This window comes from Doryrhamphus excisus, chromosome 2, assembly GCF_030265055.1.
Source record: "Doryrhamphus excisus isolate RoL2022-K1 chromosome 2, RoL_Dexc_1.0, whole genome shotgun sequence".
NCBI classification, from domain to species: Eukaryota; Metazoa; Chordata; class Actinopteri; order Syngnathiformes; family Syngnathidae; genus Doryrhamphus; species Doryrhamphus excisus.
The window spans coordinates 15826379-15852964 of NC_080467.1; the positions used below are offsets into that span (position 1 = coordinate 15826379).

The 26586-nt window shown below is 40.8% G+C and overlaps 1 protein-coding gene across 2 annotated transcripts in view; it reads right to left on the reverse strand.

Annotated features, from left to right (window-relative positions):
* Window positions 1-17837: 17837 nt before the first annotated feature.
* LOC131104879 (ephrin-A5b-like) overlaps window positions 17838-26586 on the reverse strand; it is an 82277-nt gene continuing 73528 nt past the window's right edge. For both annotated transcript variants that reach the window (XM_058052537.1, XM_058052527.1), the window contains exons 3-5: window positions 20217-20282; window positions 20014-20094; window positions 17838-18068 (exon numbers count right to left, since the gene is read on the reverse strand). In XM_058052537.1, the coding sequence (XP_057908520.1) occupies window positions 17944-18068; window positions 20014-20094; window positions 20217-20282 (272 nt within the window). In that variant the 3' untranslated portion in view covers window positions 17838-17943. The remainder of the gene's footprint in view (window positions 18069-20013; window positions 20095-20216; window positions 20283-26586) is intronic.

The window sequence follows — 26586 nt, forward strand, 5'->3', positions numbered from 1 at the left end:
TAGTTAGAAACATATGGCTGGCCCTCATCCACCTTGGGAGCTTGAGCAAAATTCTGAATGAGTCATTGAAAATTGCAGGAGGTCATTACTCAATATAACAGTCTGACTCACGGTGTCATTTTACGCAAAACACATCACACAGCAACTTAACTATAAGACATATGTATTCCCTTGGAAATAAAGTATAAAATAAAAAAACAATTATTTTAATGGGCTGCACGGAGATGAGTGGTTAGCGTGCAGGCCTCACAGCTAGAACACCGGAGTTCAATTCCACCTTCAGCCATCTCTGTGTGGAGTTTGCATGTTCTCCCCGTGCATGCATGGGTTTTCTCCGGGTACTCCGGTTTCCTCCCACATTCCAAAAACATGCTAGGTTAATTGGCGACTCCAAATTGTCCATAGGTATGAATGTGAGTGTGAATGGTTGTTTGTCTATATGTGCCCTGTGTTGGGCTGGCGACCAAGGATAAGTGGTAGAAAATGAATGAATGAACTATTTTAATGTTATCCCATAATAAATATCAGCCATGATGACTGAAGTACAATGGGGATGGTAAATGTGGAAAAAATGGAAAATGTTTGGTCATGACCGCATACAGCATAGAGAAGTGTTTTGCCTATTTTCAAAGCAAAAAAAACAAAACAATGAAAAAACATTTTTTTGCAAGGCCGTGAATGGTGAATTTTGAGTTTTTTTGGGATCCGTTCTATTTTGTCGAAAATTGAAGTGGTTGATCTTTACTAACTAGCTTGCTGTTGGAGGGTTAACAATGTGTTTCCATGTTCCTTCTCCTCCAGAGAATCAGACCCGCAGCCGTTTGACACAAGCTGTTTTTCCAGCACATGGCTAATTTTGTCCTTGACACATTGAAAAGCCAAGACAAATATTCTCTTTTTCTCTCCTGTGCGAGTTTGGATTTGTGATCAAACATTTGACGGAACACTATGGAAAGAGCTGACTGGAACGTTTTGCCTCTGTGGAGCAGTGTTGAAACTCTAAAAGGAAAAAAAAATCATTATATTGGACAAAAAGTTTACTTTTCTTGGCAACAAAGACAAATGTGTCCAAGAATCAATGCAAAGACACTTGCTAACATGTTGGGAATCATTATTACTATCCATCTAAACTTGTAGGGTACATTTCTTCCTACTTTAATTCAAATATGTCTGCAAGAATCCTGAAACTGCAGCGTACTGTGATCCTCATCTTGTTAAGTCATTTTCTGCCTTGCATGTTTTTATATGGAGGGACAGAGAGCAGTCATTTTTGCTGTATATTATGTTTTATGCTCTATAAACTTTCCCAAGTATCCGAGTCAATTCCACGTCTCCAATGAAGGAGACCTAGACAAAAGCACCTTTTGGGTTGCAGACCTGGAGTATCAGCTGTATAAACTAACATCAATTTCTACCATGAAGCTGCGGTAAAGGCAGTGCTCAGTCAATGTCTGTTTGGTAATGGTAATGGTTTTATTTCATTTGAACATGCATCAGATTACAATTGAGTGCATCACATAATCAGTTCACAGTTCCACATGTCCAAAAGGAGTAGGAAGAAGCAAAGCAAAGCTAAATCGTACCCCTCCATCTGGTACTTTTACAATCAGTAACTGTTACATTTGTTCACTTCCTGCTTTCCATAATACAGTTTAAGGTTTTTTTTTTTTTTAATAATGTACCCCGTACCGAAGTACGAGGTGATAAGACCATCCAATGACATAATGTGTACCATAGTAAGTGTCAATATAGTGATATATATAGCACATCATGACTGGTTCAAGACTCTTCATCCTTGTATTTAGCAAACATCAACTGCTTGTATTGTTTCTTGAATTGGCTCATCGTTGTGCATTGTTTGAGGTCCTTACTCAATCCATTCCATAGTTTGATTCCACATACTGAAATGCTATGGCTAGCATAACGTAGTCCTAACATATAAGTGTTTCAAATGTACTTCTTCCCTGAGATCATATTTCTCCTCTCTTGTAGAGAAGTATTGGATGACATTTTTAGCTAATTGGTTGTTTTTAGCCTTATGCATTATTTTAGCTGTTTGAAGATGAACTATATCAGCAAGTTGAAGTATTTGTGATTTTAGAAATAAGGAGTTAGTATGTTCTCTGTAGGCGGCATTATGAATTATCCTTACTGACCTTTTTTGCAGTACATTTAGCGAGTGAAGATTGCTTTTATAGTTATTAGCCCATATTTCCACACAATAAGTAAGATATGGTGGAACCAGAGAGCAATAAAGAGTGTGGAGTGATTTCTGATTGAGAACAAATTTTGCTTTGTTCAATACTGAAATATTTCTGGCCACCTTATGTTGTTTATTTGTAATATGAGGTTTCCAGCTCATATTTTCATCTATTGTGATCCCCAGAAATTTATTTTCCTTCACCCTTTCAATGTCCACACCGTCTATTTGTATTTGCTGGTGCGTGTACTTTCTGCTGTTACCAAACAGCATGATTTTAGTTTTACTTAAGTTCAAGGACAACCTTTCCCAGGACAACCGACAAGTCATAACCAAACTGTTATTTATTATATTATATCATATTATTATATATGCCGTTTGGGAGTGGAACCATTGTGAACCCACTTTTAATGCAAGTCATGCATTAATGGTGGAAAATAATTTATTTCACTAATTACGTTCTTACTAATTCATGAGAATTCATGCCTGTCTGACAGCTTTTATAACTTTATTCTCACCTGAACACGTAACATGTTTCTAGTCTGTTCGCCCTGGGAAAAACACATCCTCATTCAGGAGGTGCATTCACAGACACCCCGAATTCCAAAAATAACAACATCTTATTATGTGTGTATGTGTGGCCTGAATAAACGGCACACATCACTCCACAATTCGACCCTGGCCGTCATGTGACTGTGGAATGTCCTGGTTGCCAGATTGTTGTTGCTTCTCACCTTATTGACATGCTCCCCACGCCTCTGGTTTCATGTTGTGTTTCTGTCTGGTCTATTATCTGCTTTTTGCCCCGAGTGTGGAGGCTTTGGTTAATCTAATGAACAAACCCTGTATAGGTGTCCACATGCAGGGAAATTGTCCTGTCCTGTAGTGTGGGAAACACACAGGTGTCGTATCACTTGGAGCTATGCTAATTGGCCAGGCAATAAAGACGTTTGACAAAGAAAGGCTTCAAAAAAGGAAAGAATGTCAAACACAGAGGATGAGGGTAATTCAAACTGCTGCTCACAAAGAAAGGAATGTAAAAGACCAAACACCCGCTAGTGTGTGTCGGTTGGCGTGTGTGTGTATGTGCGGTTGCATTGTCCTGTTCAGGCATAGTTACATGAATAATTGTTTAGGGGTAGCCTGACGGAAGCTATCAATCTCTGACAACCACCAAACATACACCTTACACCAGTGTGAGCAGCACTGGAGGCCAAGTGGGTGAAGTGTCTTGCCCAGGGACAGTGACAGGGTGGAGGGAGCCAGGTTCGGAAAACGACCTGCTGGTTTCTGGATGACCTGCTCTACCTCTTGATCCACATCCGCTTGTTGACCCAAAATCAGAATGCTAATTTTAAAGAGGAAAAAAGACTTGTACCGTACACCGTACTTGTACACCCGTCTATAAGTGGCAGGTGTCCATGTCATAACATCATACACGCTCCAAATTGTGGAATACAGCTAGTTAGTCAGTAGTCTACCAAAACGTCCTTCATCGCCGTGGCCGTGGTCCTCCTGGGAACTACAACCACTGAAGTCGACTTCTTCAGCATCAGATTTAAACAGCCTCATAATTCCTTCATCACACACGTTGTCGGTTTCTCTCCCTTTTTTTGTTGTCGCTTGGTGTCACTTTCATGCTAATGATACATACTCAACAACATTTCTAGCGAATGCAGTATGCATCCGGGAACTTCTTGCATACTCAAAAATCGCATACTGCCAGTATACACACACTGCATACTCAAAGAGTTAGTATGAGGAGTAGGTAAGTATGCGGTTTCGAACACAGCCCCAGTCTTCCAGCATGACAATGACCTAAAACATACAAAAACCACACATTGTGGGCCTTATCCAGTCTAAGCAGAGGTATGGCATTAATAACGACACGACTGGTGCCATTTACCTTGCAATAATCACCAACAGTTACATTTACCAGCACTCCCGTGACACTTCATTTGTTTTACTTTGTTATAATTCCACTGAGGCAGAAGTTGACAGGTTGTGTACATGCATGTTTATGTGTGTTGAGTCGCTCTGTCAGTGAGTTGGCTCCAAGGATCTCATGAGGTTACGTGTGTCTGTGTGTAACAATGTGTGTGTACTTGTGTACCAGGTGGCCTCCTGAGGGCCTGGGTGGAGAGAACACCTGCAACTCCCCGAAATCCCTTGTGTTTTGCTTTTATGTTGTTGTTGTGTTACAGTTACTGTAACATGTTGTCGGAGTGATGATGCTATGACGCTGACATGACAGTATTGATTAGTTTCCAAAAAAAACCCCAAAACAATATAGATGATTTTACCTGCCTTGAGGGTGTTTGTCCGTTTCTTTGGCTCACCCTTTCACAGATCACATCATCATCGACAGTGAGAGGAAAGAAAAAATGACAATATTCTCTTCTAATATTCTCCTTTATATTTAGTCTTGAGTGGAATTACAGATGGCCTACATAAAAGTGAATAGAGCTTCATTATAGCAATGGGGCAGAACTGCTCAGCAAGCCATTGTGTGGTCTCCATTATGTGAATACGTGGGAGGCGGCTAATACTTCTGCTCCTGACGACAGCCGGCTTCATTTTTTATGATGATTTCTGAAATGAGTTTACGTCTACGTTGCCACAGGGTCAAAAGTCACTGCTACTAAAGGTACAATTGCTAGGGTGCTGATATTACCCCTCATTCTCCCCCCAAAATGCTTCATTTAGAAAAGGCCCTAACTGAATTCCATGTGTTTGAGCATTCAACTAAATTGAAGCAGACAAGGAAAAAAAAGTGTAGTCGAAGCATTGAGAATTGAAGTGGCGACATTACAGGGAGGGCTGGGGAGGTTCACCCGGTGAGATCAAATTAACACAAGCCACAGGAGATTTTCTTGGAAACAACATGACAGGAAAATGAATCGTGTAAAATGAAGGATTATAAATGAGAAAGTGTCAAATTGGGAACATACCAGTCTGTAAAATGCATTCCAGCACAGTGCCACATCACATTTTCATCCCACTGACCGACCAGCCAATGTGTGTTTTTCTAATCTCATTTAACTTTAAAGAACATTATTACCTGCTAAGCAAATGCACGGCTACAAATATTTTTCACGTTTTTTCTTTTCATTTCTCCTCCTTCATCGATGAGCATGTATGCTTGGTGGTGAACCTTTTTACGGTGCTACTGAGGAAAAGACAGGAAGCAGAACTGGAGGTAGCAGAGATGAGGATGCTGAGGTCCACATTGGGAGTGACCAGGATAGATAGGATCAGGAACGAGTACATCAGAGGGACATTACATGTTAGATGTTGGATGGAGGAGATTGTTTTGCTGTGGCAACCCCTGAAGGGAAAAGCCCAAAGAGAAAGAAGAAGAAGTTGCCTCTTCTCCCCATTATGTTTCCTTAAGGTGACGTCACCTTAAGGAAACAGGTTTTATTTTATACACGGGCCGCAACAATAAGGCACGACTGGAAAATGCGTGGCATCCAAGCCAGGCTTTAGATTTTTCATTTCTGCTCCATTTTTTCCTGTACTGTTGTGAGCTTGATGGCAAGATTGTGACGTGTTGCACAAGGACTTGAACCCCAGATTCGGAGATAATGCATCTAATAGTTCATTCAGGTACCAAAAGGTGGTAGTGCATGGAGAACAAAGAGAAACAATCACCACAGGAACAATCCAAAAGCATATATATATAAAACACAGGCAAGAAGAGAAGAGCAAGGAAAAGCAAACAAAAGGGGAACAAGGCAGGACATGATAAAGATATCAGATATGTTTTTTTGAATTAAGGTAACTATTATTGTTTTGTTTGCTAATAATAATAATAATAATAATAATAATAATAATTATTATTATTATTAATAATAATTAAAATTATTAATAATATTAATTAATAATAATAATTATTATTATTATTATTATATTATACATTGCCATGTATAAACCAATAATTATTCTACATAATACATATAGTATTTCTATATCTAATAATACAGAATTATGTTTATTATAATAATAACACAACAATTATAATAATGCACTTATATTAATATACAGTATGTGTATTATAATAAGATGATAATAATAATAATATTATTATTATTAATAATAATAATTATTATTATTACTACTAATAATAATAATAATTACTAATAATAATAATTATTATTAGTAATTATAATAATTATTATTATTGCTGACCTTCCTTGGCATCCCCCTGTGAAGTGGTTACTGTTTTTTATTAATATTATTACCACTAATAATAATAATTATAGTAATTATTACTAATTATAATAATACTTATTGCTAGTATTATTTTTTATTATACACAGTACTATGTTATTAATACACATACTGCATATTAATATAAGTACATTATTATAATTGTTGCGTTATTATTATAATAAACATAATTCTGTATTATTAGATATATAAATACTATATGTATTATGTAGAATAATTATTGGTTTATACATGGCAATGTATAATATGAATTACTATACGTACATAAGACAACTTTGTCTGCCCTTAATCTTAATCCTTCAGTTTATCAAAACATTCTTGTCAGTCTACCCTTCAAGCTGACATACACGTAAATATTTAAGTTTCCCATGCTACCCAACTGTGTCGGCTTGAGGAGACTTTTTTTTCTTTTTTACTTTCATAACGTGATCTGTTTTGCATTCCGTTGCAGTTTGAACGAGCGTTCCTTTGCAGTTGCTTTGCCAGTCTACCCTCCATCGACTCTCTCAGCCCTTGAGACTGCTGACCTTCCGTGGCATCCCCCTGTGAAGTGGTTGCTGACAAGGGAGCTCAGTTCCTTATTGCCAGGCCCTGGGAGACTGAGTCGACTAATCAAGACTTGGAGGTGAGAGAACAGAGTTTTAAACCCTTTATCGCTTTAATGTGAGGCAGAAATGTTCATGTCTATTCCATCGCACAGCCCTCTATCCTTCCATCCAGAAATTTTTCCCAAAGTCATCTTCAATGGTAACATTTTTTGGAGAAAAAAAGAGTGCCTGCAGAGAACCCAGTGAGAACCTGCAAACTCACGCAGAAAGGCCTCATCTGTGATTTGAACCGAGAGCATCCATGCTGGGCAAAACGTCCCTCCACTGTCCCATAGGACAAATGTTTTTCATTTTGACTTTCATAATCCAACGCATGTTACACGGTATTGCAGTTTTGCAGGGGTGTTCCTTTGTCAGTCGACACTTGGTGTCGTCTCTCAGACCAAACAACAGCAGACGCACTTCTTGCTGTTGACATTCTCTCAAGGTTTCATCGCAGCTGACTTAATGAAAGTTACGTGCCTTCAACATCGTCTACTGCCTGGGGTCCATTGCACTGACAGAAAACAGTTTCTTGGCGTTTACTTTTAGTCTTCCATCCCATTGCAGTGAGATCATTGCAGAATTCTATCCAGGTAGAAGCAAACTGAGGATATCCTTCAGAGCTACTACTGATTCATTCATTCATTCATTCATTTTCTACCGCTTGTCCTCACAAGTGTTGCGGGGAGGCGGGGTACACCCTGGACTGGTCGCCAGCCAATCACAGGGCACATTTAGACAAACAACCATTCACACTCACATTCATACCTATGGACAATTTGGAGTCGCCAATTAACCTAGCATGTTTTTGGAATGTGGGAGGAAACTGGAGTACCCGGAGAAAACCCACGCATGCACGGGGAGAACATGCAAACTCCACACAGAGATGATTGAGGGTGGAAATGAACCCTGGTCTGCGCGCTAACCACTCGACCTCCGTGCAGCCCGCTACTACTGATATAATGTTTAATTCCTGACACTTTATGACATCAAATTCTGAGAATCACACACTCATAACCCCCCCATAGGGATTCAATCCAGTCCATTTCATATCCAGGTACCAAAAAAAATCCCTCATTCAGTGATTGTAGAGCAGTGAGCAGGAAGTGTCTGCCTAATATGTTTCTTTCAGACCCAATACTAAGATAACAGGGGAACGGTTATCAGTGGGAAGTCCAGGTCAAGACATTCCCACAATCCACCATGTGTCAACATGAAACTCATACAGGATGTAGCCAAAATAATTGAAACAATTCAGGGTGAGTGAGCTTCCACTTTAAGGTGTTATAATTAAGGACTACTTGAATGAACCAACAAATGAATAAATATGCATATAAAAGATGTTCAAGGTGTCTTCCCTGGAGAGAGTTTAGTTTCACCCAATTCCAGTTTTTATAGGATTACATTGTCGACAAAAAAATATTTTATTTTCATACACTGTCTTGGTTATCGTACTTTCAAACACAGTGCTCCAAAAAGTACTAAAGGAAGTAAATATCTAAAAAGCAAGAAACACACAGTTTAGCACGACATGAGGTGATGTTTTTGACGTTGCAGCAATCTGGTAGCATGTGAGTGTCCATGGCTTATTTTTCCTAATAATATTATGACGTTAATCTTGTAACTTTACAAAATTTTCTGCTTGTAGACCCAGTTTTTTGTCTTAATATTTTGACCTTCTTGTAAAATTACTGTTGATTTTTCAATTTTTGCTTTTTCTTCATCCTGCGATACATTAATTCATTCATTTTCTACGAGAGGTCGCGGGGGTGATGGAGCCTATCCCAGCTGTCTTCGGGCGAGAGGCAGGGTACACCCTGGAATGGTCACCAGCCAATCACAGGGCACATATAGACAAACAACCATTCACACTCACATTCATACCTATGGACAATTTGGAGTCGGCACCTAGCATGTTTTTGGAATGTGGGAGGAAACCGGAGTACCCGGAGAAAACCCACGCATGCACAGGGAGAACATGCAAACTCCACACAGAGATGGCTGAGGGTGGAATTGAACCCTGGTCTCCTAGCTGTGAGGACTGCGCGCTAACCACTAGACCACCGTGCCGCCCTATGAAGGACATGATTGCAATTGTTCCCAGGTGCACGCAGGTTCAAAACCAGCGATGCACTGCAATAAATAGACAGATAGGTGGCAGCAGAGTAGCTCCAGCAGAACATGACAGAGTTCATCCAAGAGGTCCAAGCGGTCAAAGCGGAAACTGTACTACTTCTACACTTCATCAAACTTACTGAAGATTTGTCAGATTGCTGCATAAGACTTCAAAACGTGATGTTCGCATCCACTTCACAACTTTCTGAATCTGCACCATAAGCATCATGAAAAGTGTGGTTATGTTAGCCGTAAATTAGCCACATCATTTTTTTCAACTGGAGGGTTCAAAGCGTGGGAAAAGAGTAAGAGTGTGTGTGTATTTTATTTGTTCATAGAATGAATTCTAATAAGGAACAGTGCACCCTGCACTGATTAGATGTTCAAGCGCACTACGTATTCCTGAAGTGTACAGCGTTTCGGTTTTGGTTTGTGGCGGATTAATGAGGAAAATCGAAATTTCATTGTTTATACAGTTTTGTTGGAAAGGAAAAGCCAAAAACTGAACTGTTCTTTGTGAAAATGCGGAATCAGTGACAGGAGTTGCATGTTAAAAATGACAAATAGCTAAAGTCTTTCAATAAAGTTGACATATTTGGCCTTGGGATGATTGGCATTCCCACTCAAGCCAGAAAAGTCTGCTTAATATTGTTTTCCCCACGTCTTTTACAAGGACAAAACAGTCATTTAAACAGTCGTCTCGCATTTGATGATCACCGAAGTACCGTTTGAGAGCAACCTTCAGACAAGATGTGCAAACAGACGGAGGGCGATGGAGGGCTTATGTGTCATAAAATGGATTTGGACTACTTTCGGAGAAAACGTTCACTAAATATTGGAAAGAAACTCCATAATGTTTCTCTTAGGCACCGGGCAGGTGGATCTCAAAATATGTGTGATTCTGAAGTTGCTATAAAGGATGCATGTTGTCAATCATCAATATTACTCACAGCTGTATTTCATTATGATATGACATATAATTATACTGGTTCACGGTGACTGGGAATTGAAGTCTGTAATTAGGAATTAATTGTGTAATGCACACCAACATATCAATACTATATTTATAAGTCATTTAGCACCTGGTGTCATAATTTGCACATTTTTATGTTAATTTCAGGTGGCTTGGTGCAGCTTTGGTGCGGAGCAATGAGGCACACGTGGATGTAATTAGTTATCAAAAGCATTAATAAGCGCTGCGTCCATGGCAGGAAGAGACCTTTGGCCTGCTTTCTTTGCTGCTTGTGAGTATTTTTTTTTTTTAACTTTTTGGTCATCTGTGTCTTCTCACTTTTGACATCTTCCTGGTTGCAACTGGTCTTTCTCGGCAATATGTGCCGAGCAACCAGGGTACTTTGTATTAGTAACTTCTCCCTTTCTAGCGTTCCGTTTCCTTTTGCTCAGTGCTTTTTCGCCTGTTGTCATGAGCTGACAATGGCCAGTCATGGACATAATGGATGTTGTCATTTTAATAACTCAGCTTCAGAAAATATCACTGTGATACATGCTGTTTTTAATATGACGGCACAGAGAGAAGGACAACTAATTTTTTGGGATATCCTCGATTGAATCTCCGATGGTGTACGGAAACGAATAATTACAGTTTACCCCACCTCTCGCCCCAAGACAGCTGGGATAGGCTCCAGCACCCTCCGCTACCCTTGTGAGGATAAGCGGTAGAAAATGAATGAATGAATGAATGAATGAATGAATATTTACATGACTATAACATAGAAAACTAGGAGAAAATAAGTTTTAGAGCTCTCAACACATAAAATAGCACCCCTATAGTCCTGTTCACAGTTATGTTAAGCTATATAGTAGACATAAAAACATAAACTGAGACATATAAGACATAATATACACTCATGCAGTCAGCTCTCCCCAACAATACTAGTATATATTATATTCATTCATTTTCTACCGCTTATCCTCAGGGATGCTGGAGCCTATCCCAATCATCTTCAGGCGAGAGGTGGGGTACACCCTGGACTGGTCGCCAGCCAATCACAGGGCACATATAGACAAACAACCATTCACACTCACATTCATACCTATGGACAATTTGGAGTCGCCAATTAACCTAGCATGTTTTTGGAATGTGGGAGGAAACCGGAGTACCCGGAGAAAACCCACACATAAACGGGGAGAACATGCAAACCCCACACAGAGATGGCCGAGAGTGGAATTGAACTTGGGTCTCCTAACTGTGAGGCCTGCACACTAGCCACTCGTCCACCATGCAGTCCCTAGTGTATATTAATTTAACATTGAATGCATGTCTGAAATAAATGAACAAAAAAAGGAAGCATAAAACTGTAATCGGAGCATCCCTACTCCAAACAACTATCTCAGGCATCACATGACATCAAGTATGCATCGTTATTAGAAATCACACACCATCGTGACAATGACCAAGAAATATTTATTACTATTGACCTTTTTTCTCCATGATTGTTTTCATTAGTTATAGCTGCTCCAACACGTGTATTTACAAACAAATGTATTTTCTATAGAAAAAAAATCTAGTGATGAATTCAGCAGGGAATCAGAGACTTTACTAGAAATCAGGAGATGTACAAGGTACACTCACTACAATGTTACAACAAATGTGCAGTTTGGGTAATACAGTTTTTGCAAAGTAACATAAATGTTTCCACAGACACAGTGGCCTTTGTAGATATACAAAGGATGGGAAACTGATTCTGCAAACCAGGAACACAATGGCATTGAGTTGCAGGCTGGATGGAGAATCCAGGTAAAAATGAAACAAAAACTATCCTAGTGGTAACATTACTTCAAAGGGCTACCGGGTTGCAGTACATGAAACACCTGCATCGACAGGGGTGTAGATTTTGTAGCTTTTAACCCTCCTCTTGTGTTTTACATTTTAATGCATAAAAAGAATCACATAACATTTGTTTATTGCATCAAGGCTTTGTCAGGAAACTCTTTCAACAAAATATAACCAAAAAAATAATTTGTACTAAATTTTAAAATGGTCTGGTTGAAATTATGACAACTGTATTGTTAGGGTTGGTTATGATAATATGACTATAAAGCAATATTTTGAGCCAAAACTGAAATAATAAGTGTACAATTAGCCAACACAATGACGACCAGCTCATCTTCTCATCATGTAAGCTTCAGGGGATTCTCATTTTGACCGCTTTTCCAATATTTTTTTCGAGAAAATAAAGAAAATTGATTTAAGAGATATGTTCTATATCCCTCAGAACGTTCAATTTATTAATATGATTCTTTTGAGGTTAATTTTTTACCATTTTTGGAAATTAAAATTGAGGGGTATAGTGACAAAAAAAGGCCTACATGCCCACACCAAAAGTATTAAAACCAACATTTTCATGTATGAGGAAGCCTAAGAAGGTAACCAAGACATGAGAAGCAAATTTGATGGTAACTTATTGTTTTTAGTGTATTTTATAGCTGATTTAATACATGGGTCAAAACCGATGATACCAGAAAGCTAACACAAGAGGAAGGTTAAAGATCCATCTGGTCTTCATTTAGGTTCCATTCCATGATTCATGAGTGTAAGACGATCGCTCTGCGTGTCAAATGCTCCACATTTGTACAAAATCCACGTGTCAAGAGTGTTGACGATTTCTATGTGTCATATAAAATACATATAAAATAAAACAGATTTCTAATATCAAACGTTATTACTAAGCGCCCTTCAAGAGGGCTGTGGACAAAATATCTAACACTGTATGTTACATCAGACTCATTGTTGGATACACAGTATCCAGGAAACTGGTTGTTTTGTTTTGTGGTGGCGTGGCTGAGGGTGAAGCAGGACATTTCAGGTGGTCCTCAGGTTATGAACACACTCGCAAAATTCATTAAAAACTACACTTTGGTCCTTAAGAACTCAAATCCGTCGAGAACTAGCCTTGTCTTGGACCATATACAATACCTGATCATTTCTTAGCTAGATTCGAAAAGTTTTACGCTTGTATCATGCAATATATTAGACATAATAAGCTTGGGGTCGAGTGGTTAGCGCGCAGACCTCACAGCTATGATACCAGGGTTCAATTCCACACTCGGGCATCTCTGTGTGGAGTTTGCATGTTCTCCCCGTGCATGCGTGGGTTTTCTCCGGGTACTCCGGTTTCCTCCCACATTCCAAAAACATGCTAGGTTAATTGGCGACTCCAAATTGTCCATAGGTATGAATGTGAGTGTGAATGGTTGTTTGTCTATATGTGCCCTGTGATTGGCTGGCGATCAGTCCAGGGTGTACCCTGCCTCTCGCCCAAAGACAGCTGGGATAGGCTCCAGGAAAAAGCGGTAGAAAATGAATGAATGAATAATAAGCTTTGTGCTGAGTGGGGGGTCTGACAGGAAGTGGGCTTTAAAGTTACGTTGTAGTTGGGTTACGGCCACATCAGTAGCTCGTGTAAGGGATTATTGTATCAGACATAAATAAGACTTGTGCTAGAAACTGACATTGGGGGTTCAGAGTTGAGTTTTAGCATTCCGAGCGCAGAAGTAGCTTTTGTTTTTATTAGGGATTATTAGGTATTATTGTGATTTTATTGTGTATTTTATTAGGCTTATTGTGAGACAATTCAAGTTTGTTGCTTGTCGGTCTCACCAAACATTACTGACACCTAGTGACCAGTATAGATACTACATATCAACATAACATCTTTGAATGCGTATTCTGAATGCCTTATATATTTTACCGGTGGAAGTGTGCCAAGGAAAAGACAAGCCATAAAAAAAAAAACCTCCCACACTGGCACCAATTTTTCATGACCGTTATGAATGATAAAAAAAACACATCCTTAAACATGTTAAAGGATCCGAGCTTATTAAAAAGTGACCGCGATAACCAAGTATTATTATTAAGATGGAAAGATTCCTTAGTGCTCTGGCTGGAAGAGCAGAATCAATATCCCATTACATCACGGTCTCGGAACACAACTCGTTCGTAACCCGAGGACCACCGGCATTGTTAGCTGAAGTCAGATGCACAGAGGCTGGTGGTAGATGAGAGAGAGAGACAGAGAGAGAGAGAGAGAGAAAATGAATCAGGTAAATCCTTCTTTTGTTACAGTTTGCCGAGATGCAGAGATACAAGCACCACCAAAAAACAAAACAAACAAAAAAAAAAAAACCTCCACAAAAGACGAGGATGGGGGAGTTAAGTGAGGTCATGCAATGCAAATGCAAGGTAGTTAATAAATGCGGTGTTGCAACACATCAAATCTGCACGTGCGTGTAACTTGTGAACATTTTTAGCACCCACACTGATAGCACATATGCTCCTGAGAGGGAAAAAAAAATTAAACTATAAAATTAGAATTTTATTGTAATAGTGTTCTTTTTTTTTTTTTAAGTAGTTACACACTCCAATATATTTTTCTTGTAAAAATCTTGTGACTCTGATATATTTGAAATTACTGCCATGGCTATTTTAAAGTAGTTTTCATTTACTTACTTTGAAAGTAGTGTCAAAATGAAAGCTGACATCTAGGTACTACATATGTTTACTTTCTATTCTGCAAGAAAAATGAGCTTGGCAGTGAGTGGATGTGAGGGCCTCTGTGCTGAAAGCATATGTTTGCCCTTTTTTTTTTTGTTAGGCACAAAGTCGAAAAAAGAAAGAGAACAGAAGGCATTGATCCTAGCTCATCTTGTTCTCCTTCTCAGGCCGTCGGGTTACAGTTTACCCCCAAGAGAACACAACGCTGCCTCTTTCTTGTCGATTTTTCATACTATGTACTACTCTACTGTATGGACAAAAGTATCCGGACGTCTGCACAAAATTAATAACACATGGCCAAAGATGCAATTACTTCATATGGACATAAGAGTGAGGTGTTCCGGGCATGCCCAGTCGGGAAAAGGCCCCGGGGCAGACCTAGGACACGCTGGAGGGACTATGTCTCACAGCTGGCCTGGGAACGCCTTGGTGTCCTCCCGGTGGAGCTGGAGGAGGTGGCCGGGGACCGGGAAGTCTGGGCTTCCCTACTAAGACTGCTGCCCCCGCGACCCGGACCCGGATAAGCGGAGGAAAATGGATGGATGGATGGACATAAAAGTTTTGGATCAAAATTTTGCAAGGTATTTAGATTCTGGGGAAGCTAAGGTCTCTAGACCTGGGGTCGGGAACCTATGGCTCGCAAGACAGAAGTAGCTCATCAGGCTCTCACACATTTCTTAACGCATAAAAATACATTTTAAAGTCAAACTCACAGAGATCAATGTCAAAATTTACAACTTTCTGATTCATTTTAATACAATTTCAATGGTAACGTGGTTGGCCAGAAGCGATGCCGGCCGTCCTTGCCTGGTCAGACACCAAAACTCGATAATCGTTATTTGTCATTTACGATTGTTGTACTGACATTTGGGGAAAAACTGGTCAGGATACCCCTTGGGCGCCTCCTTGGGGAGGTATTCGGGGCAGGTTTAACTGGGAGGAGACCCAGGATAGGTGAGACTATGTCTCTCAATTGGACTCAATTGGCTTTGGGGTCCACTGGAAGGGCTGCTACCCCTTTGACCCCCACTGATCCCCTTCTAAAGGACAGAAGATGGACGGACATTTTACATTGTAAAATGGATTAAATGCACGTTTTTAAGTTGTATTACATGGCTCTTGTGGAAATACATTTAAAAATATGTGGCTTTCATGGGTCTCATAGACCAGGGGTCGACAACCTTTACTATAAAAACAGCCATACGTTTAAAACGCCTTCTAAACTCTAAGAAAGGCAAATAGAAGTGTAGTGGGTGTACATGTGGAAGGGATGCCAACTAGTAGGGTCATCATGGTGTCATCTTGGTTAAACCTCACTACCTGACGCCTGAAGACAGCCTGAGTCTCCCACGGTTTTGGCCGTCGAATTCCGAGGGAATTTTGGGGTGTCAAAGTAGTTCAGATAAGCTTTTTTAAAAAATGATTTCTAATTTATTACCGATTGACTGGACGAGTGTTTAGGGCGCAGGTCTTACAGCTAGGAGACCCGGATTCAATTCCACCACGTATAGAAAATGAATGAATGATGTCTAATTTATGACCTCCATGTTTACCTGTGGGCGGCATGGCGGTCGTGTGGTTAGCGCGCAGACCTCACAGCAAGGAGACCAGGGTTCAATTCCACCCTCGGCCATCTCTGTGTGGAGTTTGCATGTTCTCCCCGTGGTTTTCTCCGGGTACTCCGGTTTCCTCCCACATTCCAAAAACATGCTAGGTTAATTAGCGACTCCAAATTGTCCATAGGCATGAATGTGAGTGTGAATGGTTGTTTGTCTATATGTGATCTATATGTGATTGGCTGGCGACCAGTCCAGGGTGTACCCCGCCTCTCGCCCGATGACAGCTGGGATAGGCTCCAGCACCCCCGCGACCCTTTTGAAGATTAGCGGTATAGAAAATAAATGGATGAATAAATGTTTACCCTTGTGAGAAAGAACTGAATAGCATCCTGTCTGCTCATCCTCGTCCAATCACCAATCAGAACTTGAGTATTGCAAAGGGAGCCACAACAAAGAGGTTGAAGAGCCACATACGAGTTGCTGACCCCTGGTCTAGATCAATACCTGATTATTACTTCATCAATTTAACGCTGTCTCTCAATACAATTGTCCATACAAGGCAGCTTTTTATATTAGAGGACGACTAAACTCACCATTTATATATTTGTATACCCTCATTTAAGTTACGGAAACATCCCTGAACTCCCGCGGACATGTGTCGCTATTTACAATAATTGTGTCATGACAGTGATACACAAAAGGAATAATGGATAGAAGAAAATTACATTTGTGACAATAACACATTAGAAATACATGTTCCACTATGTCTATACCCTGATAGCACATCAGACTTTTTTTCTTCATTCCTGGACTTTTTTTCTTTTCAAGCAATAAAAAAACATATAAATCTATACTTAGGATTTTTGTATGATTGATGTTGGATGCGTTAGATTTAACCTGATGAGTTACTGTGCATGTGTGTGTTTATTGCCTTATTACCAAAGCTACAGACTGAAAAGAGCAGACATAAAAGCACAAGATTTCACAATAAATAAAATAAAATAAAAAATGTTGCCAGGACCCCCACACCCCACAACCCCCCAAAAAAGAAACATATCACCGTGTCATTGAAATATCTTACTGTACACCCGTGTTGGCTGCTACACTTGAAGTATGTGATCCGTTTAAAAACAAAAGAATAAAACACCATTAAATCGTTTCAATCCACACACTACAAATGAGTGCTTCTTAAATGTTACAATATATTTTTAACAAAGATCTTCATAGTCCTTTCTTCACCTGAGAGGCTCGCTCAAGCCCGAACAGCCGCGTCCGAGTGTTGCGCTTCGATCTTCAGACGTGAGATGTAATCATGTTTCATGTCGGGGCTCTTATGTGATTACTGCAAGACTCAAAAACAATGTTTGTAAACTTTGAGGACTCCGGCGCCGCTTTTCAAAAGAATGTGCACACTGATGTTTTATGTGTGTGTGTGTGTGCGTGTGTTTTCTGCAACACAAATCATTGTCTAATATTTGTGAGTAGTATCGAGACTCTCCAACCCGTCCTGTAGGCCATCAGCACCCGCCAATCACATGATCTGGCAAAATGAGTACTTTCAAGGTCCTTTCTTCTTTCACTGAGAAAGATTGTCAGTGTTTATTTTGTTTCTTTTTTTGTGTGTGTGTGTGTGTTTTTTTTTTTTTATTTCATTAAAAAAAAGTGCTCCTTTTGCGGGAAGAGGTTGCAGCCTCTGGTCCAGTGAGGACAGTCCATTCCTCAGAATGAGCGCTATAAGGACAAGATAGCAGCCAGGAATATGAGGGCGGAGCTAAGCAGGAGAAGAGAATTGCGGCAACGAGGAGTGGAGTTCACGTCCGTTCGAGAAGGCTCGGGCGACTCGTGACTGATGTCATCTAAAAATAAAAAAAAACATTAATATACATTTAAGACAGTAAATATGAATAAAGCAGTTGCAGTTCATTCATTCATTCATTTTCTACCGCTTATCCTCACAAGGGTCGCGGGGGGTGCTGGAGCCTATCCCAGTTGTCTTCAGGCGAGAGGCGAGGTACACCCTGGACTGGTCGGCAGCCAATCACAGGGCACATATAGACAAACAACCATTCACACTCACATTCATACCTATGGACAATTTGGAGTCGCCAATTAACCTAGCATGTTTTTGGAATGTGGGAGGAAACCGGAGTACCCGGAGAAAACCCACGCGTGCACGGGGAGAACATGCAAACTCCACACAGAGATGACTGAGGGTGGAATTGAACTCGGGTCTCCTAGCTGTGAGTTGCAGTTTAGTAGTATAGAGTTGAAATATTAAAGTCGTGATATTATGAGATATGACTGAGTATTACTGCCATATTGATTGTACACATTGAAGATTTCGGAAAGTTACGAGGATTTTTTTTTCAATATGATAAAATTTACAAGAAAAAGTTGTACATTTCTGAGAATAATAATATAATATCACTTGCCACGCATACATGGACCCAAATATTCCAATTGCATTCGGTTTATTTTCTCAAATGGAAATAATTAAACTTTTTTTCCGAAAGAAAAGTGCCAATCCGAATGAACATATAATCGGATTCACAGGGGTAGAATATTCCTTTCCCCAATCCGATTGAGGTATCTTGTACCTGCTCAAACTTTTTTGTCGTATTTTTCTTCTTCTGTTGTTTATTGGAGGTTGGCACGCAGCTTTCCGTGTGCATTACCGCCATCTGTGAAACAGAATCTAAACCCTTCTATACTTTATTCACAAGTCCAGTTTTTCGTTAAAAAGAAAATATATATCTATATAAAACATGTCCCGAGTTTAATTATAAAATATTAGCAAGATTGAATTTGATCTTTTCCTGTTTAAATTTATCCCGGGTGCGTTCTTTCAGTGCATGCTCAGATTTGACGTAACACGCAGATCGAGATGTTCTTCGGTTTTAAAAATGGAGCGAGTAATCGCCACTGGACTGCTGCTGAAAGTTTGTTTTTGATCCAAACTAAATTTCAAGACTGGACCAATGAAAAACTTGCAATACGGAGTTATTCTAACAAGTAAAGAAAAACTCAGGGAAGCCGGTATCACGTGATGTTGATGTTTACGTTTTACTGCACATGTCCCATTGACTATTCGATTGATTATAGTGTCGCATGTAGACCGGAGATTGGAATATTCCTTTCTATGTATACAGTCTTCTCGGAAAAGTCATTTGGAAAGAGGAAAAACTCCTCATGTAAACGTGGCTATTGAGTCAGAGGGGAAAATAGAACATTTTCAGGCAAGCTTTTATTGATAACGTGGCAGCAAAACAGAGCAATCGAACACAGATTAGCATTAGCAATGATTAAAGAATAAATGATTTTCTATCCTAAATCCAAGCTAATGTGTGAATACTTTGTGTTAGCTAAAACACCAAAGATAATAAGTCTGCTTCCATGGATGACTAAAGAAATACTCACATTTCAGAGGCTGAAATCAAAGCATCTTAACATCTTTCAATCAAAAAACAATTAATCGTTGACCACAATAGTTGTTGATTAATTGGGCAGCTGGTTAACCATGGATTAATCGCTGCAGCCCTAATTTATTTTGTGAAAAGTTTGTCCCTGCAAAGGGAAAAAAAAAGCACAATTTGTTCTGAGGAGGATATGTTGCCCTAACCTAACTAACCCCGGCTCCTACTAGCTCTATTTGTGCGCTAACTTCCTGTCTAACTCAACATCTTTAGGAGCGCTTCACTGCAGGGTTTTGAAGTGAATGATTTCCTTCTAAATTCTCATGAGAACACATTGAACACACACACACACACACACACACACACATTTCTGTATAATCTCACCAACCTCTGGGTTCTAGACTGTTGTGACTATTTTCGTCAAAGTCGACCCCTTCCTGTACGCTCCCGGAGTTTCGCGCACAATTGTCTTTAAAAACAAAGAGGAGACAAGCAGATGTGTGATTAGCCAAATCCCACGTCACTCATCTAAAGCCAGTGTACTGTAAAATGGAAAAACAGGCAGAACGGCAGCAACAATGTGTGACTTACTTTGTGGTCGGACAAAGACTTTGAGGCGAAGGCAGCTCCTTCTTCCTTTGGCGTCAGTGAGGGAAGCTGTGAAGAAATAAACCACAATTAAGCCTTTTTTTGTTTTGTTTTATTTTGTAAATATAAATTCCATTGCAAAGCTTTGCGTCAAAATCCAATTCATTTTGCACCACAGTCACATTTCAATTGTCATATTATTGTGATACAGTAAAAAAAACAGTATTCTGACACACATGAGAGGTTAAAATAGTCATTATTTTAACGCTGTTCCAAAAACATTCATTCATTCATTTTCTACCACTGCTGGAGCCTATCCCAGCTGTCTTCTGGTGCGAGGCGGGGTACACTCTGGACTGGTCGCCAGCCAATCACAGGGCACATATAGACAAACAACCATTCACACTCACATTCATACCTATGGACAATTTGGAGTCGCCAATTAACCTAGCATGTTTTTGGAATGTGGGAGGAAACCGGAGTACCCGGAGAAAACCCACACATGCACGGGGAGAACATGCAAACTCCACACAGAGATGGCCGAGGGTGGAATTGAACTTGTGTCTCCAAGCTGTGAGGCCTGCATGCTAACCACTTGACCACCGTGCAGTTGCAGTTGATCTGCTCCTATGAAATTGGACAGTGACAATTAAGCATCATAGCGGTGCCATTATTGAGCTTTTTTCTCCCTCCTTTGCAACGTCCCTTACAGTGTGCAACAACCATGATGCACTCCATAATATTTAAGTAGTCATCTTTGCATTTGTATTACCCAATATAGGAGACGCAATAAGACGCAATATTACTATATTACTGTATTACTGCTATATTGATTGTACACATTGAAGATTTCAGAGAATACTGTTGTAAAGTTACGAGAATTTCTTTTTAAATATTATGATAAAATTTACAAGAAAAAAGTTAATTTCTGAGAATAATAATATAATATCAGTAGCCACGTATACATGGACCCAAATAGTCCAATTGCATTCGGTTTATTTTAACGGAAAGAAAATCCAATTAATTTTGCACCACAGTCACACATTTCAATTGTCATATTATTGTGATACAGTAAAAAAAAACAGTATTCTGACACACATGAGAGGTTAAAATAGTCATTATTTTAACGCTGTTCCCATCATTCTTTCAGCTGAGGTCATAAAAACATTTGGATACCATTAGCAACTTCAAATGTTTGTATTGCAGATAATACTGGTCTGGGGCGGCACGGCGGTCTAGTGGTTAGCACGCAGACCTCACAGCTAGGAGACCAGGGTTCAATTCCACCCTCGGCCATCTCTGTGTGGAGTTTGCATGTTCTCCCCGTGCATGTGTGGGTTTTCTCCGGGTACTCCGGTTTCCTCCCACATTCCAAAAACATGCTAGGTTAATTGGCGACTCCAAATTGTCCATAGGTATGAATGTGAGTGTGAATGGTTGTTGGTCTATATGTGCCCTGTGATTGGCTGGCCACCAGTCCAGGGTGTACCCCGCCTCTCGCCCGAAGACAGCTGGGATAGGCTCCAGCACCCCCGCGACCCTTGTGAGGAAAAAGCGGTAGAAAATGAATGAATGTAAAGCTGGTATCTCCGCATTTGTGGTGAAAGGTCGACGACGTGGTTACAATTCCGCAGGCTTGAAGCTATAATGAGGCCGTGCAAATGTCCAACCTTGCGAAAGGCCACTTAGCTCAGCAGCTGTGTTTGTGCCTTAGCCGGTGATAACTGCATCAACAGTAACCGAATCTGCACTCGTGTTTTTTGAATGCTGAAAAGGCCAAAGCACCTAAGAAATGAGGACAAACTTCAACGGAAACACAGCTGCTCTTGTTCTTTTCAACAAGTATGACTATGTGTACAATTATCCACCCTGAGGTGTCATATGTCGCGGACCTTGACCTCAACATGCAGAAGTTCTTTCGGCACATGAAGCCAATTATTGTTCTGTGACTACATTTACATTTGTCATGCAACTTTTCTCAGTCGTTTACTCATTCAGAGTTTTGCCACTCGGTGGATCAGGTTTGTCACTCCCGTTTTATTCCTAGTATCTTCTCGGCCTCATCGTCTTTCTCAGCCAGTACCAACAATTACACTTGTGTCTTTCTTGCTTTGCTTCATGTCTGCCACTGAGGTCAGAGTCTGGCTTTTTCTATCCTCCAGCTAGCTACGCGGCCCAGTGGGAACGCCGCTCAGTGAAACGCAGACACTACCTACGACTTCACCTCCACTTCCCACTCAGATGTAGTGTACATGTTCGGTCATGCGTTTGAAATGATTTCAACACATACAACTTTTTTTCAGTATGTCTCTCATTCACGCACAATATAATACAAAATAATATCATAGATGCTATTCACCTATTCTGCCTGTTGTTAGTAAAAAGAAATTCTAAATTGAGCATTTCCTCAGCATAAAAATGCCAAAAATAGCACTTCCACCCTGGCAACTTGGTGTCAGGAATACTACATTGATGAGACAATTGCCAAAAAAAACCCCCAAAAAAACAACAACAACAAGGAACTCTCCCAATGTGTGAATCTGTATTATATCCGATTCATGCCCTATTTTATCTTATTGTGTCTCCTATATTGGGTAATACAAATGCAAAGATGACTATGGGGTTATATTTCATACTTAATTATGGAGTGCATCATAGTTGTTGCGGGCGGCACGGCGGCGAGTGGTTAGCGCGCAGACCTCACAGCTAGGAGACCAGGGTTCAATTCTACCCTCGGCCATCTCTGTGTGGAGTTTGCATGTTCTCCCCGTGCATGCGTGGGTTTTCTCCGGGTACTCCGGTTTCCTCCCACATTCCAAAAACATGCTAGGTTAATTGGCGACTCCAAATTGTCCATAGGTATGAATGTGAGTGTGAATGGTTGTTTGTCTATATGTGCCCTGTGATTGGCTGGCGACCAGTCCAGAGTGTAACCCGCCTCTCGCCCGAAGACAGCTGGGATAGGCTCCAGCACCCCCGCGACCCTCATGAGGAAAAAGCGGTAGAAAATGAATGAATGAATGAATCATAGTTGTTGCACACTGTAAGGGACGTTACAAAGGAGAGAGAAAAAGGTTCAATAATGACACTGCTATGATGCTTAATTGTCACTGTCCATTTCATAGGAGCAGATCAACTGCACGGCGGATAAGTGGTTAGCATGCAGGCCTCACAGCTTGGAGAGTTCAGTTCAATTCCACCCTCGGCCAGTTTTGGTGTTCTCCCCGTGCATGCGTGGGTTTTCTCCGGGTACTCCGGTTTCCTCCCACATTCCAAAAACATGCTAGGTTAATTGGCGACTCCAAATTGTCCATAGGTATGAATGTGAGTGTGAATGGTTGTTTGTCTATATGTGCCCTGTGATTGGCTGGCGACCGGTCCAGGGTGTACCCAGGGTCGCCCGAAGACAGCTGGCATAGGCTCCGGCACCCCCGCGACCCATGAATTAATGAATGTAAGTATTATTCTGCCACATTGTAGTTTTCTGCGGCACACATGGAAATAGCTCTTGTTTTGTATCGTATTAATAATTTCTGGGGGTATGTTATAACCACGAAACATCTTAACATCTGTAAATCATAATCAGCTGAGAGATGACCAAACTGATTCGGCGTACTCTTGCAAGTTTGTATATCACCATAATAACATACATTCGCAGACCCCAAACACGCGTAACCAGAATTTCGGTGAAAAAAAAAAACATTTGTTTTGTTTTGATGTCATGACACAATTACCCGACCAGTCCAGGGTGTACCCCGCCTCTCGCCCGAAAACAGCTGGGATAGGCTCCAGCATACCCGTGAGCCTCGAGAGGATAAACGGTGCAGAAAATTCATTCATTCATTTTCGACCGGTTTTCCTCACGAGGGTCGCGGGGGTGCTGGAGCCTATCCCAGCTGTCTTCGGGCGAGAGGCGGGGTACACCCTGGACCGGTCGCCAGCCAATCACAGGGCACATATAGACAAACAACCATTCACACTCACATTCATACCTATGGACAGTTTGGAGTTGTTTTTGGAATGTGGGAGGAAACCGGAGTACCCGGAGAAAACCCACACATGCACGGGGAGAACATGCAAACTCCACACAGAGATGGCCAAGGGTGGAATTGAACCCTGGTCTCCTCGCTGTGAGGTCTTTGCGCTAACCACTAGACCACTGTGCAGCCGGTGCAGAAAATGGATGGATATAATTACCAGCAATAATGGGAATAACTGGAATATTATATTTCGGTTAACACAGGGATAGCAGCCACTGCATCAAACTAAATAAATGGTGATGGCGGCATCAAACATCAGACAAACAAGACTAAGTACATGACAAAAGAAATGATTGTGTGTCTACATGCAAACCCTGGAAAATTCATCCCCTGCTGGGAGTTTCATTTTGCAAAATGGCCTCAGCCTCACGTTGGCTGGTATTTCAGGTTGGGTCCAACAAGGCCTAGCAGTAATAAGGCTTAGAACCCATGTAAGTCCCTTCAGTCATGTGAATTATCTAGAACCTGATATAAATACTGTGGGATCAGACATGCAAGGATTGGTTTATCTTGGGGCACAGAGCCTTTTGTCCTGGTTTTGCTGTGAGAAGCTAAAGGGAAAGATGCAGGGGCCTTGCGCTGTCTAAGCCCACGTCATTATCAATGTAGATCTGCGCTGGGTGTACACAAGCGCGAGCCCGGGTGTTTGAAGCATTGGGGGGCTTTACAAGGAGTCAGTCATCTCTCTCACACGGGGAGAGCCAGACTCTCAACTGTCTCCTCTGAAAATTGGATTTCTATCCCGAGATTAGGATCAGGCTTCCCCTGCTCTACTACAGCTCCAGAAGAAAAACATGCCGCCCTCTGAGGCCTTGAGAAGCCAACAGGCTGACTTCATAGTCATAGTTGGTGAACTTTGACCTCACTGGGCCAGCCGGCAATACCGCTCTGCTTTTATTCGGGTGTCTGCCAGACGGCTTGGCCAGTAGCCAACTGCAGGTGTCATCTATTTGACGTGGTTCCGCCTCCACTTCCCCCCCGCCTGAGGGTAGTGACAATCACCGTGGAGTAGGATAAAGGGGTATCTGTCTCACTGAGGCAGGCCGACATGACCCCCCCCCCCCCCTTCAGTATGTCACTTTCAGAATCCCAAACCGAAGTTGATGTACAATACGTCAATGGGCTACCATCTATTGTTACAATAACACAGTTGGGAATGGGACACTAAGACATAATAATACCAGCGACTGCTAAAATATTGTTTACTGTGAACATAATCAGCATTAAGGAAATGAGAAGATCTATTTTAAATAAAATAACATGCCAAAAACATTAATTATAAGTGAACACTAACCAAATAAATAAATAAATAATGATGTATTTCTGGGGCGGCACGGCGTCGAGTGGTTTGCGCGCAGACCTCACAGCTAGGAGACCAGGGTTCAATTCCACCCTCGGCCATCTCTGTGTGGAGTTTGCATGTTCTCCCCGTGCATGCGTGGGTTTTCTCCGGGTACTCCGGTTTCCTCCCACATTCCAAAAACATGCTAGGTTAATTGGCGACTCCAAATTGTCCATAGGTATGAATGTGAGTGTGAATGGTTGTTTGTCTATATGTGCCCTGTGATTGGCTGGCGACCAGTCCAGGGTGTACCCCGCCTCTTGCCCTTGCGAACCTCATTAGGAAAAAGCGGTAGAAAATGAATGAATGAATGATGGATTTCTCAAAAAAAATCCTACCACAAGTGAATGCCTCACACAATCACCATGAGTAATAATTTATAAATGTCTGATAATACAGGTAAATTGTACCCGTCCATCCATTTTCTATGCCGCTTATACTCACGAGGGTCGTGGGCATGCTGGATCCTCTTCAGGAGTCTTCGGGGTACATAATACATCGAGATGCCCGAGTGGGGAATCGAAGTTTTTAAGTCATAATTTGGACATGTTTCTGTCTCTTATTTTGTCAAGTATTGAGATCCTGAATTTTGTTCAAAGGTCCTTGAATGGACCATAACTGTGTGCTGGGACTAACTACTAAATGGTCAAACGGACTGCGATTTTGCGATACATTTCATTCTGCACGTGCAAGGTCAGACACATATCAGTGAGTACCTTTTCACTTTTATTGCAAATGTTGATCAGAAATCTAAGGATGACGTCAAACAAGTAAGAGGGTTTGGATTGTCAATCATTAATCAATACAACCACACTGTTCCATATATAGGACAGTCAATTTCATTCATATTATAGGCTATAAGGGAGCCAAATTTCACCGATTTGCTGCAAATTAAATAAAAATAAAAAATAAAAATAGCGTGTGTTTTGTTCCTTGTACCTGTCTTTGACCAGAAGTGTTAGCAAAATACTTAACCGGGAGCCACTGTATC